At 45.7% G+C, this 19,873-nt stretch overlaps 1 protein-coding gene across 1 annotated transcript in view; it reads left to right on the top strand.

Moving 5' to 3' along the window:
- The first annotated feature begins 16,537 nt into the window (after window positions 1-16,537).
- BNIP3 (BCL2 interacting protein 3) overlaps window positions 16,538-19,873 on the top strand; it is a 32,322-nt gene continuing 28,986 nt past the window's right edge. Inside the window, exon 1 of the mRNA XM_038744345.1 lies at window positions 16,538-16,769. Coding sequence (XP_038600273.1) covers window positions 16,724-16,769 — 46 coding nt within the window. The 5' untranslated portion in view covers window positions 16,538-16,723. The remainder of the gene's footprint in view (window positions 16,770-19,873) is intronic.

The raw sequence follows: 19,873 nt of genomic DNA, 5'->3' as shown, positions 1-19,873 counted from the left end.
CATGAGTTAAAATCTTGGCTCCGCCACTTGTCAGCTGTGTGACTTTGGGCAAGTCATTTAACTTCTCCGTGCCTCAGTTACCTCATCTGTAAAATGGGGATTAAGACTGTGAGCCCCACGTGGGACAACCTGATCACCTTGTAACCTCCCCAGCACTTAGAACAGTGCTTTGCACATAGTAAGCGCTTAATAAATGTGTTAAAAAGGTACCAAAGTTACTATTATTAGCTCCATAGCTAATAAAAACTCCTCACCATTGGCTTCAAAGCTGTCCATCCCCTCGCCCCCTCCTACCTCACCTCCCTTCTCTCCTTCTCCAGCCCAGCCCGCACCCTCCACTCCTCTGCCACCACTAACCTCCTCACTGGGCCTCGTTCTCGCCTGTCCCGCCATCAACCCCCGGCCCACATCTTTCCCCTGGCCTGGAACTCCCTCCCTCCTCAATTCTGACCGAAAACCACTCTCCCCCACTCCAGAGCCTTACAGAAGGCCCATCTCCTCCAAGAGCAGGGATAATGGAGAAGGGAGAGGGAGCAGAGGAAAAGAGGCCTTAATCAGGGAAGGCTTCTTGGAGGAGATGTTCATTCAAGCATAATTATTGCATGCTTATGGTGCGCAGAGCACTGTATTAAGCGCTTGGGACGTACAACTTGGCAACGGATAGAGACAATCCCTACCCAACAACGGGATCACTGACCTTAATAATACTCTGAGGATGGAGAGACGGGAGGTCTGGCGTCTATGGAGGGGGAGGGATTTGCAGGGTAGGGGGAGGATTTGGGAAAGGGTTTGGCAGTGAGATAGATGAGATCGGGGCCCAGGGAGTAAACTGAGGCTAGAGGAGTGGAGTGTGAAGGGCTGGGCTGGAGGAGGAGGTCGGTGAGGTGGGATGGTGGAAAGAGCACGGGCTCGGGAAGGGAGGTAGGGCATCCCCCGGGCCTGGAATGCCCTCACTCTGCCCATCCGCCAAGCTAGCTCTCTTCCTCCCTTCAAGGCCCTACTGAGAGCTCACCTCCTCCAGGAGGCCTTCCCAGACTGAGCCCCTTCCTTCCTCTCCCCCTCGTCCCCCTCTCCATCCCCCCATCTTACCTCCTTCCCTTCCCCACAGCACCTGTATATATGTATATATGTTTGTACATATTTGTTACTCTATTTATTTATTTTACTTGTACGTACCTATTCTATTTATTTTATTTTGTTACTATGTTTGGTTTTGTTCTCTGTCTCCCCCTTTTAGACTGTGAGCCCGCTGTTGGGTAGGGACTGTCTCTATATGTTGCCAACTTGTACTTCCCAAGCGCTTAGTACAGTGCTCTGCACACAGTAAGCGCTCAATAAATACGATTGATGATGATGATGATGATGAGGTAGGAGGGAGGCTCAGACCCGGGACAGACCGAACCCTCTTCCTCTTGCTGGGTGGCCTTGGGCAGATCACTGAACTTCTTGGGGCCTCCAATTCCTCATCCGTAAAAAGGGGATCAATCCGTCGACCGATCAATGGTATTTATTGAACACTTACTGTGTGCATCATCATCAACATCAATCGCATTTATTGAGCGCTTACTGTGTGCAGAGCACTGTACTAAGCTCTTGGGGAGTACAAGTTGGCAACATACTGTATTACGCGCCGTGGCCTAGTGGCAAGAGTGCAGAGTTGGGAGTCGGAGGATGTGAGTTCTAATCCCCGCTCCGCCATTTGCCAGCTGAGGGGCAAGAGAAGCAGTGTGGCTCAGTGGAAAGAGCCCGAGCTTGGGAGCCAGAGGTCAGGAGTTCTAATCCCGACTCAGCCACTTGTCAGCTGGGGGACTTTGGGCAAGTCCCTTCACTTCTCTGGGCCTCAGTTACTTCATCTGTAAAATGGGGATTAAGACTGTGGGCCCCCCGTAGGACAACCTGATCACCTTTATCCCCCCTAGCCCTTAGAACAGTGCTAAGCACATAGTAAGCACTTAACAAATGCCATCATCATCATCAGAAGATCACGGGTTCTAATCCCGGCTCTGCCACTTGTCTGCTGTGTGACTTTGGGCAAGTCACTTTACTTCTCTAGGCCTCAGTGACCTCATCTGTAAAATGGGGATAGAGACTGTGGGCCTCATGTGGGACAGAGACTGGGTCCAATCTGATTTGCTTGTATCCACCCCAGTGCTTAGTACAGTGCCTAGACCATAGTAAATGCTTAACAAATACCATAATTATTATTAATTTTTATCAACTTCTCTGTGCCTCTGTTACCTCATCTGTCAAATGGGGATGAGGACTGGGAGCCCCACGTGGGACAACCTGATGACCTTGTATGTACCCCAGTGCTCAGAACAGTGCTTGAACACATAGTAAGTACTTAAATACCATCATTATTATTATTATTCAACTCAAGAACAGAACAGACACATTCCCTGTCCACATCGAGCTTACAGTCTAGAGGATAAAATGGAGGAGGAGCCCGATCTCTCCATAAATGGTATTTACTGAGCGCTTACCTCACACAGAGCCTTGCGCAGAGCACTTGGGAGAGTACAATTAGAGTAAGGAGACACAATCCCTGCCTTTCAGGAGCTGACCTTCTAAGTGGGGAGAGAAGAGAGAGGAATTAAAATAAATTACAGATCCGGGAAGCAACTTAGAATAAATATCTGTACAAAAATGGGGTGGTGGGGGTGATTTACCTAAGTGTTTAGGGTGTGGGAGTAAGTGGTTGCGTGACACAGTAGGGAGGGAGAATCAATCAATCAATCAATCAATCGTATTTATTGAGCGCTTACTATGTGCAGAGCACTGTACTAAGCGCTTGGGAAGTACAAATTGGCAACACATAGAGACAGTCCCTACCCAACAGTGGGCTCACGGTCTAAAAGGGGGAGACAGAGAACAGAACCAAACATAACTACAAAATAAAATAAATAGGATAGAAATGTACAAGTAAAATAAATAAATAAATAAATAAATAGAGTAATAAATATGTACAACCATATATACATATATACAGGTGCTGTGGGGAAGGGAAGGAGGTAAGACGGGGGGATGGAGAGGGGGACGAGGGGGAGAGGAAGGAAGGGGCTCAGTCTGGGAAGGCCTCCTGGAGGAGGTGAGCTCTCAGCAGGGCCTTGAAGGGAGGAAGAGAGCTAGCTTAGAATGGGGAGGGGGGCAGTGAGAGTGGGATTCAGGAAGACTTCCTGGAGGAGATGTGATTTATGTGATTTCAGTAGGGCTTTCAGGATGGGGAGATTGTCGGAAAGATAAGAGAAGGCGGGGAGCTCCAGGCAAGAGGAAGGACATGAGAAGGGGATCAGTGGTGAGAGCAACCAGAGCTCAGCAATTTTATTTAATGAGAGCTTACAGTGTACATATTTATTACTCTATTTATTTATTTATTTATTTATTTATTTTACTTGTACATTTCTATCCTATTTATTTTATTTTGTTGGTATGTTTGGTTCTGTTCTCTGTCTCCCCCTTTTAGACTGTGAGCCCACTGTTGGGTAGGGACTGTCTCTATGTGTTGCCAATTTGTACTTCCCAAGCGCTTAGTACAGTGCTCTGCACATAGTAAGCGCTCAATAAATACGATTGATTGATTGATTGATTGATTGCAGAGCACTGTACTAAGAGCTTGGCTAATGCTGACCTTCTAGTTGTACCTCAATCTCGCCTGACTCAGCGCCAACCCCGGCCCACGTCCTGCCTCCAGCCCGGAACGCCCTCCCTCCCTCCCTCCTTCGCTGCTTAGAGAAGCAGCGTGGCTCAGTGGAAAGAGCACGGGCTTTGGAGTCAGAGGTCATGGGTTCAAATCCCAGCTCCGCCTCTTGTCAGCTGTGTGACTTTGGGCAAGTCACTTCACTTCTCTGGGCCTCAGTTACCTCATCTGTAAAATGGGGACTGTGAGTCCCCCATTGGACAACCTGAGCACTTGTAACCTCCCCAGTGCTTAGAACAGTGCTTTGCTCATAGTAAGCGCCTAATAAATGCCATTATTATTATTATTAAATCCCACAGACATTGACTGTCCCCCTCTTCAAAACCTTACTGAAGGCCCATCTCCTCCAAGAGGCCTTCCCTGACTAAGCCCCACTTTCTGTCTTCTCCTGCTCCCTTCTGCATTGCCCTGACTTGCTCCCTTTATGCATCCCCTCTCTCCTGCCCCACACCACTTATGTCTACATGTGGCTCAGTGGAAAGTGCATGGGCTTTGGAGTCAGAGGTCGTGGGTTCAAATCCCAGCTCTGCCAATTGTCAGCTGTGTGACCTTGGGCAAGTCACTTAACTTCTCTGGGCCTCAGTTACCTCACCTGGAAAATGGGGATTAAGACTGTGAGCCCCCCACCGTGGGACAACCTGATCACCTTGTAACCTCCCCAGCACTTAGAACAGTGCTTTGCACATAGTAAGCACTTAATAAATTCCATTATTATTATTATTATTATTATTATTTATTCATATTAATGTCCGTTTCTCCCCACCCCCCCAGACTGTCAGCTCATTGTGGGCAGGGAATGTGTCCGTTTATTGTTGTATTGTCCTCTCCCAAGCACTTAGTCCAGTGCTGTGCATTCATTCATTCATTCATTCAATCGTATTTATTGAACGCTTACTGAGTGCACAACAGCAAGCATTCAATAAATATGACTGAATGAACGAATGAATGATAAGGTTGGTGTTAGAACGAAGTGGGCAAGCTGCTATGGAGTGGGAGAGGAGTGAGGAGTAGGGAGGCAGAGAGCACTGACGGAGCACTGATTAAGCGCTTAGTATAGTCCTCTGCACACAGTATATGCTCAATAAATACGATTGAATGACCTCAAATCAGATGGTGAGGAGTTACTGTTTGAGGAGGAAGGGGTGGGGGAAACTTTGGAGGCTCTTGAGGAGTGGGCAAATGGTTTTAGAACTTTTTTTAGAGAACAATTTTTTTTTTTAGAACAGTTTTGTAGAAAAATGATCGGGGCAGCAGAGTGAAGTGGGGACTGGAGAGGGGAGAGACAGGAGGCCGGGAGGGCAGTTAGGAGGCTGAGGCAGTAGTAGAGATGGGAGAGGAGAAAGCAGCATGGCTAAATGGAAAGAGCCTGGGCTTTGGAATCAGTGGTCATGGGTTCAAATCCCAGCTCTGCCAATTGTCAGCTGGGTGCCTTTGGGCAAGTCACTTAACTTCTCTGGGCCTCAGTTACTTCATCTGTAAAATGGGGATGAAGACTGTGAGCTCCCCGTGGGACAACCTGATCACCTTGTAGCCTCTCCAGCGCTTAGAACAGTGCTTTACACATAGTAAGTGCTTAATAAATGCCATTATTATTATTACTATTAAATGTTTGAACCCATGCAGTGGCAGTTTGGATGGAGAGGAAGGGGCTCAGTGTGGGATATAGACTATGCTGATCTCTTAACCTTACACCTTCTTCAGTGCTTAATAATAATGATAATAATAATAATAACAATTGTGGTATGTGTTAAGCACTTACTATATGCCAGGCACTGTACTAAGCGCTGGGATGAATAGAGCCAAATCGGGTTGGACACAGTCCCTGTCCCACACGGGGCTCACAATCTTAGCCCCCATTTTACAGATGAGGTAACTGAGGCCTGGAGAAGTGAAGTGACTTGCCCAAGGTCACACAGCAAACAAGTGGCAGAGCCAAGATTAGAACCCAGGACCTTCTGACTCCCAGGCCCGGCTCTATCCACTATGCCATGCTGTTGACACTTAGAATTAATAATAATAATAATAATGGTGGAATTTGCTAAGCGCTTACTATGTGCCAAGCACTGTTCTAAGCACTGGGGTCATCAGGTTGTCCCAAGTGAGGCTCACAGTCTTCATCCCCTTTTGACAGATGAGGTCACTGAAGTACAGAGAATCAATCAATCAATCAATCATATTTATTGAGCGCTTACTGTGTGCAGAGCACTGTACTAAGCGCTTAAGTGAAGTGACTTGCCCCAAGTCACACAGCTCATAAGTAGCAGGCCCAGAATTAGAACCCACAACCTCTGACTCCCAACCCTGGGCTCTTGCCACTCAGCCATGCTGCTTCTCCTATATAATTGTAATAATAATAGCAATAATAGGAGATAATTGCTATTATTATTACAATTATCATTGTTGTTTTTGTTAAGAAGAATCTTGCAGAGGTTTCAGTTCATTATTTTGAACTAAGGACCCTGCCGTTTTGCCCTGGAAGGAAAGGATTGGGTGAAAGGATTGTGAAAGCTGTGAGAAAAAGAAATCAATCCTTCGGTCATTGGTATTTCTTGAGTCCTCATTAGCAGAGCGCCAGTCTAAGTGCTAAGAATACTGAGAATAGTAATTACGATATTTGTTGAGCACTTACTTGGTGACAATAATAATTGTGGCATTTGTTAAGTGCTGAAGAAGCACTGAGAAGCAACGTGGCTTAGTGGCAAGAGCCCGGGCTTGGGAGTCAGAGGTCGTGGGTTCTAATCCCAGCTCCGCCACTCGTCTGCTCACATGGCCTTGGGCAAATCATTTGTATTGGTTGAGCGCTTACTGTGTGCAGAACACTGTACTACATGCTTAGAAGTGTACGATAGGAGTGTACCTGTATATATGTTTGTACATTTTTATTACTCTATTTATTTATTTATTTATTTTGCTTGTACATATCTATTCTATTTATTTTATTTTGTTAGTATGTTTGGTTTTGTTCTCTGTCTCCCCCCTTTTAGACTGTGAGCCCACTATTGGGTAGGGACTGTCTCTGTATGTTGCCAACTTGTACTTCCCAAGCGCTTAGTACAGTGCTCTGCACACTGTAAGCGCTCCATAAATACGATTGATGATGATAGAACAATACAGCCGACACCTTCCCTGCCCACAGTGAGTTTACAGTCTTGTGACAAGTCACTTGACTTCTCTGCACCTCAGTTCCCTCATCTGTAAAATGGAGATTAAGACTGGGAGCCCCCTGTGGGACAGGGGCTGGGTCTGGCCTGTTTAGCTTGTATAATAATAATAATAATGATGGTATTTGTTAAGCGCTTATTATGTGCATAACACGGTTCTCAGAGCTGGGTTACATACAAGGTAATCCGGTTGTCCCACGTGGGGCTCACAGTCTACATCCCCATTTTACAGATGAGGTCACTGAGGCACAGAGAAGTTAAGTGACCTGCCCAAGGTCTCACAACAGACACTTGGTGGAGCCGGGATTTGAACCCATGACCTTCATGACTCAGAAACCCAGGCTCTTTCCATTAAGTCACGCTGCTTTTCAATTATGGTATTTGTTCAGCACTTACTATGTGCCAGGCACTGTGCTAAGCGCTGGAACAAGCAGATTGGGTTGGACACAGTCCCTGTCCTATGTGGAGCTCACATTCTCCATTCACCTTTTACTGATATGGTTACCGAGGCCCAGAGAAGTAAAGTGACTTGCCTAAGGTCACACAGCAGACAAGTGGTGGAGCCAGGATTAGAACCCACAACCTTCTGTCTCCCAGCCTATATCTACTCCAGTGCTTAGTAGAGTGCCTGGCACATAGAACTTAACAAAGTACAGCATGGCTCAGTGGAAAGAGCATGGGCTTTGGAGTCAGAGGTCATGGGTTCGAATCCTGACTCCGCCACGTGTCTGCTGTGTGACCTTGGGCAAGTCACTTAACTTCTCTGAGCCTCAGTTCCCCCATCTGTAAAATGGGGATTAAGACTGTGAGCCCCCCGTGGGACAACCTGATCACCTTGTATCCCCCTCAGCGCTTAGAACAGTGCTTTGCACATAGTAAGCGCTTAACAAATACCATTATTATTAGTATTAAAGTACAGTAAAAAAAAAAAAGGCTATCAGGATTCATTTCTGCCCCTCTAAGAAACTCTTCCAACTCAACGGACTTTGAGCATTCATTCATTCATTCAATCATATTTATTGAGTGCTTACTGTGTGCAGAGCACTGTACTAAGCGCGTGGGATGTTCAAATCGGCAACATATAGAGACGGTCCCTACCCAACAACGGGCTCACAGTCTCAGCCAGCATCCTTGGAGCAGGCCTTCAGGATTGACTGTATGCCGATGTGACTGTGTGTTGGAGTCCCCACACCCAAGGAGACGTGCAAATGACTGTAAATCATCTCACTGAATCATCCGGGCGCTAAAAGCTGATGCTATGTCTCAAGAAAACTCAAGGTGTTGGCTTCCAAGCTGTCCATCCCCTCGCCCTCACCTCCCTCACCTCCCTTCTGTCCTTCTCCAGCCCAGCCCGCACCCTCCGCTCCTCTGCCTCCGCTCACCTCCTCCCCGGGCCTCATTCTCGCCTGTCCCACCGTCGACCCCCGGCCCACATCCTCCCCCTGGCCTGGAATGCCCTCCCTCCGCACATAATAATAATAATGATGGCATTTATTAAGCGCTTACTATGTGCCAGGCACTGTTCTGAGCGCTGGAGAGGTTACAAGGTGATCAGGTTGTCCCACGTGGGGCTCACAGTCTTAATCCCCATTTTCCAGATGAGGGAACTAAGGCCCAGAGAAGTGAAGTGACTTGCCCAAAGTCACCCAGCTGACAAGTGGCGGAGCCGGGATTTGAACCCATGACCTCTGATTTCAAAGCCCGGGCTCTTACCGCTGAGCCACGCTGCTTCTCTTAAGCACATCCGCCAAGCTAGCTCTCTTCCTCCCTTCAAAGCCCTACTGAGAGCTCACCACCTCCAGGAGGCCTTCCCAGAATGAGCCTCCCCTTTTCCTCTCCTCCTCCCATCCCCCCTGCCCTACCCCCTTCCCCTCCCCACAGCACTAGTGTATATTTGTAGATATTTATTGCTCTATTTTATTAATGATGTGTCTATAGCTATAATTCCATTTATCTATTCTGATGGTATTGACACCTGTCTACTTGTTTCGTTTTATTGTCTGTCTCCCCCCTGTAGACTGTGAGCCTGTTGTTGGGTAGGGACTGTCGCTATCTGTTGCCGAATTGTACTTTCTAAGTGCTTAGTACAGTGCTCTGCACACAGCAAGCACTCAATAAATACGATTTAATGAATGAATATCACTGCTGAGAGCTCACCTCCTCCAGGAGGCCTTCCCAGACTGAGCCCCTTCCTTCCTCTCCCCCTCGTCCCCATCTTACCTCCTTCCCTTCCCCACAGCACCTGTATATATGTATATATGTTTGTACATATTTATTACTCTATTTATTTATTTATTTTACTTGTACATATCTATTCTATTTATTTTATTTTGTTAGTATGTTTGGTTTTGTTCTCTGTCTCCCCCTTCTAGACTGTGAGCCCACTGTTGGGTAGGGACTGTCTCTATATGTTGCCAACTTGTACTTCCCAAGCGCTTAGTACAGTGCTCTGCACACAGTAAGCACTCAATAAATATGATTGATTGATTGATTGATTGATTGATTGATTGAAAACCAGACACAACCAAATACTCACCTGGGCAGCACACAGCTGAACGCGGGCACGGAATTCTGCTACCCAGGCAGCACACTGACCAGTGATGCGATGACAGAAAAGCAAATAATAATAACAATAATAATGGCATTTGTTAAGCACTTACTCTGTGCCAGGCACTGTACTAAGCCCTGGGGTGGATACAAGCAAATAATAATAATGATAATGATAATAATAATAATAATAATGGCATTTGTTAAGGAGTTACTATGTGCCAAGCACTGTCCTAAGTTCAAGTTGTCCCTGTCCCCTGTGAGGCTCACTGTCTCATTCCTCATTTTCCAGATGAGGTAACCGAGGCCCAGAGACTAGTAATAAAAATAATAATGTTGGTATTTGTTAAGTGCTTACTATGTGCCCAGCACTGTTTAAGTGCTGGGATAGGTACAAGGTAATAATAATAATGATGGCATTTATTAAGCGCTACTATGTGCCAAGCACTGTTCTAAGCGTTGGGGGAGATACAAGATCATCAGGTTGTCCCACTTGGGGCTCACAGTCTTAATCCACATTTTACAGATGAGGTAACTGAGGCCCAGAGAAGTGAAGTGGCTTGCCCAAGATCACACAGAGGACAAGGGGCAGAACTGGGATTAGAACCCATGACCTTCTGACTCTCAGGCCCGTGCTTTATCGGTGCTTAGAACTGCTTCGCACACAGTAAGCGCTTAACAAATACCATCATTAGTATTATTATTATCATCATCAATTGTATTTATTGAGCGCTTACTGTGTGCAGAGCACTGTACTAAGCACTGTACTTTTATTATTATTTATTATTATTATTTATCCACTAGGCCACGCTGCACTTACAGAGGAGACCAGCACATCCTGGTCGGACAGAGTGAGGCAGCAGCATGATAATAATAATAATGATGGCATTTATTAAGCGCTTCTGTTCTAACCGCTGGGGAGGTTACAAGGTGATCAGTTTGTCCCACGTGGGGCTCACAGTCTTAATCCCCATTTTACAGATGGGGTAACTGAGGCACAGAGAAGTTATGTGACTTGCCCAAAGTCACACAGCTGACAAGTGGTGGAACCGGGATTTGAACCCCTGACCTCTGACTTCAAAGCCGGTGCTCTTTCCACCGAGCCACGCTGCTTCCCCAACAGGGAAGAGGATAACAGGGTCCAGACCAAACTCCGGGGATCCAGAGCGGTGGTGTTGTCCAAACCCCTCTCTGGCTGGGAAAGCCGGACCCCACGGCCACGCGACATCCGGCTCCTCGACCTGCTCCATGGGCATCGCGGATGGGCCAGACTCAGTCAGATGGCAAGAGTCAGGTGAGGGGCACAGATCAGGGTAGTGATGTGCTACCCACAAAGGACGGCCTCTTTTTTCCCAAGGAAGGAGACTCAAGAAAATCGACCCCAACAGCAAATAATAATAACTGTGATATTTGCTAAGTGCTTACTTACAGGCACTGGACTAAGCGCTGGGGTGGATACCAGCAAATCAGGTTGGACACAGTCCCTGTCCCACATGGGGCTCACAGTCTCCATCCCCATTTTACAGAGGAGCGAACCGAGGCAAGAGAAATAAAGTGACTTGCCCAAGGTCACACGGCAGACAAGTGGGGAAGCTGGGATAATAATAATAATAATTAATAATAATAGTGATGGTATTTGTTAAGCGCTTACTATGTGCGAAGCACTGTTCTAAGCTCTTGGGGGATACAAGGTGATCAGGTTGTCCCACGTGGGGCTCACAGTCTTCATCCCCATTTTCCAGATGAGGTCACTGAGGCCCAGAGAAGTGAAGTGACTTGCCCAAAGTCACACAGCTGACAAACGGCAGAGCCGGGATTAGAACCCACGACCTCTGACTCCCAAGCCAGTGATCTTTCCACTGAGCCACGCTGATTCTCTATACAACAGCAAACGGACACATTCCCTGCCCACACTGAGCTCACAATCGCACAATCCAAATGGAAGATTTTCCCTTTAAGGTATCCCTACCCTGTTTCACAGCTCTCTTTGGACGGCATTTTCTACACCAGGGCCATTATACAATCAGCCGGTCCTTTTCATCGATAATGTTGTTTACTTTGGAACGACTCTGGATGATTAAATTTGCTGAAAGCTGGGTCCAAGGTAAAATACAGTGGAAAACCGGGTGCTAGGAATTCATGATGATTTAGAAAGAGCCTGCCGTAGTGGCTACAAAGCCAGGTCACGGGTTCTAATCTCAGCTCTGCCACTTCACTGTTGTGTGACCTTGGGCAAGTGGCTTCACTTCCCTGTGCCTCAGATACGAACCCCCTTTTCCTCTGCTCCTCCTCCCTCCCCATCGCCCCGACTCCCTCCCTCTGCTCTACCCCCTTCCCCTCTCCACAGCACTTGTGTAAATATCTACGTATTTATAATTATAATTCTATTTATTTTTATTAATGATGTGTATATATAATTCTATTTATTTATAATGACGCTACTGATGCCTGTTTAACTTGTTTTGATGTCTGTCTCTCCGCTTCTAGACTTTGAGTCTGCTGTGGGCAGGGATGGTCTCTCTTTGTTGCCGAATTGGACTTCCCAAGCGCTTAGTCCAGTGCTCTGCACACAGTAAGCGCTTGAAGCAGCATGCCTCAGTGGAAAGAGCCCGGGCTTTGGAGTCAGAGGTCATGGGTTCAAATCCCGGCCCCGCCACTTGTCAACTGTGTGACTTTGGGCATGTCACTTCACTTCTCCGGGCCTCAGTTCCCTCATCTGTAAAACGGGGATTAAGACTGTGAGCCCCCCGTGGGACAACCTGATCACTTTGTAAACTCCCCAGCGCTTAGAACAGTGCTTTGCACATAGTAAGCACTTAATAAATGCCATAAAAAATAAAATAAACACGACTGAACGAATGAATGACCGAATCTCGTCTATCTTGCCACTGACCCCTTTTCCATGACCTGTCCCTCGTCTGGATCTCCCTGCCCCTCCAGAGATGCCAGACCACCGCTCGTTCATTCAATGAAATTTATTGAGTGCTTACTGTGTGCAGAGCACTGGACTAAACGCTTGGAAAGTACAATACAGGAATAAAGAGAGGCAATTCCAATCTCGTCTCCTCCAAGAGGCCTTCCTTGATTAAACCCTCTCTTTTCTGGCTCACTCTCCCTTCTGTGTCACCTGTGCGCTTCAATGTGTGACCTCTGGACACTTGATATTCTCCCGACCTCCAGCCCCCCGGCATTTACGCACCCCTCTTGAGAAGCAGCGTGGCTCAGTGGAAAGAGCCCGGTCTTGGAAGCCAGAGGTCGTGGGTTCTAATCCCGGGCCCGCCACTTATAATGATAGCATTTATTAAGCACTTACTATGTGCAAAGAACTGTTCCGAGTGCTGGGGAGGTTACAAGGCGATCAGGTTGTCCCATGGGGGACTCACAGTCTTAATCCCCATTTTACAGGTGAGGGAACTGAGACACAGAGAAGTGAAGTGACTTGCCCAAAGTCACACAGCTGGCAATTGGCAGAGCTGAGATTTGAACCCATGACCTCTGACTCCAAAGCCCGGGCTCTTTCCACTGAGCCACGCTGCCTCTCTATTGTCAGCTGTGTGACCTTGGGCAAGCCACTAAATGTCTCCGGGCCTCAGTTCCCTCCCCTGTAAAATGGAGATGAAGACTGTGAGCCCCACGGGGGACAACCTGATCACCTTGTATCCCCCCTCCCAGCGCTTAGAACAGTGCTTTGCACATAGTGAGCGCTTCACAAATGCCATCAGCATTATTATTTAAATTCTACATTAGAATTTACTGATTCACATTAGTGTCTGCCTCCCCCCGCTCTAGCCTGTGAGCCCACTGTTGGGTAGGGACTGTCTCTATATGTTGCCAACTTGGACTTCCCAAGTGCTTAGTACAGTGCTCTGCACACAGTAAGCGCTCAATAAATACGATTGATTGATTGATATTGACCGTCAGCTTGTTTTTGGCAGGGAACATGTTGCCCAATTCTGTTGCTTCTATTCACCCAAGCTCAGCGTTGGGGCCCAATAAATTCTATTGATTGACGGGTGGATGGATTGATTGATGTCTCTGCTGAGTCTGGATGGGTGTGTGTGTGTGTGTGTGTGTGTGTGTATGTGCGCACCTGCTTGCCCTCACAGATGTCATCATCACCAATCGTATTTATTGAGCGCTTACTGTGTGCAGAGCACTGTACTAAGCGCTTGGGAAGTCCAAGTTGGCATCATATAGAGACAGTCCCTACCCAACAGCGGGCTCACAGTCTAAAAGGGGGAGACAGAGAACAAAACCAAACATACTAACAAAATAAAATAAATAGAATAGATAGGTACAAATCTATTCACAGGTGTCCGGGCCTGGGTCTCGGCCTGGGCCTTTGTGGGGAATGGGAGAGGGGGTCTGTGTCGGCTGCGGCCTGCGGGTTTGGGATGGGATGGGCTGGGATGGGATGGGATGGGCTGGGATGGGATGGGATGGGCTGGGATGGGATGGGATGGGATGGGATGGGATGGGATGGGATGGGATGGGATGGGGTGTGCCTGTGTGTGTGAGAGTGTGCACGTCCACCTCGGGTGTCCGTGCCAGGCTCAGTGCCAGGCTCTGTGCAAGCCTCCCTGAGGGCCGGGGCGGGGGGCAGGGGGATGGGGAGGAGGGGAAGGGAAGAAGGAAGGGGGAAGTGGGAAGGGGAAGGAGGGAGAAGGGGAGAGGGGGGAATGGATGGGAGGTGAAGAGAGCCCCTTGCTGTTAATGATGTGAATCTAGCTTTATTTTTATTTATTCAGGTGACATGACACCTGTCCACATGCTTTGTTCTGTTGTCTGTCTCCCCCTTCTAGACTGTGAGCCCGTTGTTGGGTAGGGACCGTCTATATATGTTGCCAACTTGTACTTCCCAAGCGCTTAGTCCAGTGCTCTGCACAGAGTAAGTGCTCAATAAATACGATTGAATGAATGAATGAATTAATTAATTAATGGGGGGGGGAGAGGGAGAAGGGGGAGAAGAGAGGGAGGGGGAGAAGAGAGGCAGCGTGGCTCAGTGGAAAGAGCACGGCTTTGGAGTCAGAGGTCAAAGGTTCAAATCCCGGCTCCACCACTTGTCAGCTGTGTGACGTGGTCAAGTCACTTCACTTCTCTGGGCCTCAGTTCCCTCATCTGTTAAATGGGGATTGAGACCGTGAGCCCCCCGTGGGGACAACCTGATTGCCATGTATCTACCCCGGCGCTTAGAACAGTGCTTGGCACATATAAGCGCTTAACAAATACCATCATTATTATTATCATTATTGTTATTATTGTCTGCTGTGTGACCTTGGGCAAGCAGCGTGGCTCAGTGGAAAGAGCCCGGGCTTTGGAGTCAGAGGTCAGGGGTTCAAATCCTGGCTCTGCCAATTGTCAGCTGTGTGACTTTGGGCAAGTCACTTCACTTCTCTGTGCCTCAGTTACCTCATCTGTAAAATGGGGATTAAGACTGTGAGCTCCCTGAGGGACAACCTGATCGTCTTGTAACTTCCCCAGCGCTTAGAACAGTGCTTTGCGCATAGTAAGCGCTTAATAAATGCCATCAAAAAAAAAAGTCACTTAACTGTGCCTCAGTTACCTCATCTGTAAAATGGGGATGAAGACTGTGAGCCCCACGTGGGACAACCTGATCCACCTTGTATCCCCTCCAGGGCCCAGCACGGGGCTTGGCACATAGTAAGCCCTTAACGAATACTGACATTATTATCGCCCCCTCCTTCCTCTCCCCCTTGTCCCCCTCTCCATCCCCACATCTTACCTCCTTCCCTTCCCCACAGCACCTGTATATATGTATATATGTTTGTACATATTTCTTACTCTATTTATTTATTTTACTATTTTGTTAGTATGTTTGGTTTTGTTCTCTGTCTCCCCCTTTTAGACTGTGAGCCCACTATTGGGTAGGGACTGTCTCTATATGTTGCCAACTTGTACTTCCCAAGCGCTTAATGCAGTGCTCTGCACACAGTAATGGCTCAATAAATACGATTGATTGATTGAGTACTCTATTTAATTATTTATTTTACTTGTACATATCTATTCTATTTATTTTATTTTGTTACTATGTTTGGTTTTGTTCTCCGCCTCCCCCTTTTAGCCTGTGAGCCCACTGTTGGGTAGGGACCGTCTCTACGTGTTGCCACCTTGTACTTCCCAAGCGCTTAGTCCAGTGCTCTGCGCACAGTAAGCGCTCAATAAATACGATTGATTGATTGATTATCATTATTGTCAGCCGGGCCTCAGTGCCCCTCATCTGTAAAATGGGGGTGAAGACTGGGAGCCCCTCGTGGGGCAACCTGATCGCCTTGTATCCGTCTCAGTGCTTAGAACAGTGCTTGGCACGTAGTAAGCCCTTAACAAATGCCATCATTTGATAAGCGCTTAGTACAGTGCTCAGCACATAGTAAGCGCTCAATAAATACGACTGATGATGATGATGATTATTATCTGGACCTCATCTGGAAAATGGGGACTAAGCTGTGAGCCCCACGTGGGACAACCTGATCACCCTGTAAACTCCCCAGCGCTTAGAACAGTGCTTTGCACATAGTAAGCGCTTAATAAATGCCATTATTATTATTATTATTATTATTATTATTATTATTATTATTATTAAGGGGAGGGGGAGGGGGGCCCTGCGGGGCTACGTGTCTGGCAGCACGGAGGGGGCGTGGCCAGAAGGTGTGACGTCACCGATCACGGGGCGGGGCGGTGACGTCACCGCTCCCGTCCAATGGCCGCTCCTCTCCCCCTTGTGGCGGTTGTTGTTGTTGTCGTTGTTGTTGCTGTCGTCGTCCCGGGCCCTGGGCTTGCGACACGCAGCCTCGTGCGCCGTCCCGCGGACCAATCAGAGCCCGCCTGCCCCCGGCGGCGGCCAATGGGGAGCCGGCCCTCCGGGGGGCGGGGCGGCCCCTCCCGCCCGGCTCGGCACGTCTCGGGAACACGAGGGGGCGGGGCCGGAGGCGCCGGCGGCCAATCAGGAGCCCGCATCCGCTGTCGGCGCGGAACGGGCGGCGGCGGCGGCCAATGGGGAGGCGTTTCGGGGTTTGGGGGCGGAGTGGGCGGGGCCCGCGGCGGCCAATCAGGGAGGCGCCCCGCCCGGAGGGCGCCAAAAGGCGCTGGGGGCCGCGGGCCGCGGGCAGAAGGAGCGCGGGATCGGGAGCGGGAACACCACCGGCACCAGGAACACCACCGCAACCGGACCGGAAGTAGAGCGAGGGCGGGCGCTGCATTGGCCGCACTCCCCCTTCATCATCTATCGTATTTATTGAGCGCTCACTGTGTGCAGAGCACTGGACTAAGCGCTTGGCAGCAGCAGCAGCAGCAGCAGGGCATGTCGCAGAGCGGGGGACTGAACCTGCAGGAGGAAAACCTCCAGGGTAAGATTCCCCTTCCCGGGAAAAAACCTTCTCCTCCTCCTCTTCATCATAGTGATAAAATAATAAAAATGGCATTTATTAAGCGCTTACTACGCGCAAAGCACTGTTCTAAGCGCTGGGGAGGTCACAAGGTGATCGGGTTGTCGCACGGGGGGCTCACTGTCTTCAGCCCCATTTTACAGATGAGGTGCTGAGGCACAGAGAAGTTAAGTACATATTTATTACTCTATTTTACTTGTACATACCCATATATATGTATATATACATGTATATATATATATTTGTATCTCTATATATAGATACATATGTATATATACATATATATAGATATGTACAAGTAAAATGTACAAATAAAATATATGTATATACATGTATATATATACATGTACATGTATATGTGTATATGCATGTGTATATATATACATGTACATGTATATATGTATATATACATGTACATGTATATATACATATATATGTATATGCATGTGTATATATACATGTACATGTATATATATGTATATATACATGTACATGTATATATACATATATATGTATATGCATGTGTATATATGTATATGCATGTGTATGTGTATACATGTACATGTATACATATGTATATATGCATAGATATATAGATTATGGTTGTACATATTTATTACTCTATTTATTTATTTATTTATTTATTTTACTTGTACATTTCTCTCCTATTTATTTTATTTTGTTGGTATGTTTGGTTCTGTTCTCCGTCTCCCCCTTTTAGACTGTAAGCCCACTGTTGGGTAGGGACTGTCTCTCTGTGTTGCCAGTTTGTACTTCCCAAGCGCTTAGTACAGTGCTCTGCACATAGTAAGCGCTCAATAAATACGATTGATTGATTGATAGATATGTACAAGTAAAATGTAAAAGTAAAATATATGTATAGATGTTCAGACATCTATACATATATACGTATATATGTATAGATGTTTGTACATATTTATTTCTCTATTTATTTTACTTGTACATATCTATTCTATTTATTTTATTTTGTTAGTATGTTTGGTTTGGTTGTCTGTCTCCCCCTTTTAGACTGTGAGCCCTCTGTCGGGTAGGGACTGTCTCTATATGTTGCCAACTTGTACTTCCCAAGCGCTTAGTCCAGTGCTCTGCACACAGTAAGCACTCAATAAATACGATTGATGATGATGATATCTATTCTATTTATTTTATTTTGTTGTTAGTATGTGAGGTACTGAGGCACAGAGAAGTTAAGTACATATTTATTACTTTTTTATGTATTTTACTTGTACATATCTATTCTATTTATTTTATTGTTAGTATGTGAGGTACTGAGGCACAGAGAACTTAAGTACATATTTATTACTCTTTATTTATTTTACTTGTACATATCTATTCTATTTATTTTATTTTGTTAGTATGTGAGGTACTGAGGCACAGAGAAGTACATATTTATTACTCTTTATTTATTTTACTTGTGCATATCTATTCATTTTATTTTGTTAGTTTATGAGGTACTGAGGCACAGATAAGTTAAGTACACATTTATTACTCTATTTTACTTGTACATATCTATTCTATTTATTTTATTTTGTTAGTATGTGAAGTACTGAGGCACAGATAAGTTAAGTACACATTTATTACTCTATTTTACTTGTACATATCTATTCTATTTATTTTATTTTCTTGGTATGTTTGGATTTGCTCTCTGTCTCCCCCTTTTAGACTATGAGCCCGTTGGGTAGGGACCGTCTCTATATGTTGCCAACTTGTACTTCCCAAGCGCTTAGTACAGTGCTCTGCACACAGTAAGCGCTCAATAAATACGATTGATGATGATATCTATTCTATTTATTTTATTTTGTTAGTATGTGAGGTACTGAGGCACAGAGAAGTTAAGTACGTATTTATTACTTTTTTATTTATTTTACTTGTACATATCTATTCTATTTATTTTATTTTGTTAGTATGTGAGGTACTGAGGCACAGAGAAGTTAAGTACATGTTTATTACTCTTTATTTTACGTGTACATATCTATTCTGTTTATTTTGTTAGTTTGTGGGGTACTGAGGCACAGAGAAGTTAAGTACATATTTATTACTCTTTATTTTACTTGTACATATCTATTCTATTTATTTTATTTTGTTAGTTTGTGAGGTACTGAGGCACAGAGAAGTTAAGTACATATTTATTACTTTTTATTTATTTTACTAGTACATATCTATTCTATTTATTTTATTTTGTTAGTATGTGAGATACTGAGGCACAGAGAAGTTAAGTACATATTTATTACTCTATTTTACTTGTACATATCTATTCTATTTATTTTATTTTATTGGTATGTTTGGTTTTGCTGTCTGTCTCCCCCTTTTAGACTGTGAGCCCACTATTGGGTAGGGACTGTCTCTATATGTTGCCAACCTGTACTTACCAAGCGCTTAGTACAGTGCTCTGCACACAGTAAGTGCTCAATAAATACGATTGATGATGATATCTATTCTATTTATTTTATTTTGTTAGTATGTGAGGTACTGAGGCACAGAAAAGTTAAGTACATATTTATTACTCTATTTTACTTGTACATATCTATTCTATTTTATTTTGTTAGTATGTGAGGTACAGAGGCACAGAGAAGTTAAGTACAGATTTATTACTCTATTTATTTTACTTGTACGTATCTATTCTATTTATTTTATTTTGTTAGTATGTTTGGTTTTGTTCTCTGTCTTCCCCCCTTTTAGACTGCGAGCCCACTGTTGGGTAGGGACTGTCTCTATGTGTTGCCAACTTGTACTTCCCAAGCGCTTAGTACAGTGCTCTGCACACAGTAAGTGCTCAGTAAATACGATTGATGATGATGATATCTATTCTATTTATTTTATTTTGTTAGTATGTGAGGTACTGAGGCACAGAGAAGTACATATTTATTACTCTGTTCATTTTACTTGTACATATCTATTCTATTTATTTTATTTTGTTAGTATGTGAGGTACTGAGGCACAGAGAAGTTAAGTACATATTTATTACTTATTTATTTTACTTGTACATATCTATTCTATTTATTTTATTTTGTTAGTATGTTTGGTTTTGTTCTCTCTCCCCCCTT

Source organism: Tachyglossus aculeatus, chromosome 3 (genome assembly GCF_015852505.1).
Source record: "Tachyglossus aculeatus isolate mTacAcu1 chromosome 3, mTacAcu1.pri, whole genome shotgun sequence".
NCBI lineage: Eukaryota > Metazoa > Chordata > Mammalia > Monotremata > Tachyglossidae > Tachyglossus > Tachyglossus aculeatus.
This window is presented reverse-complemented; position numbering and strand designations above follow the sequence as displayed.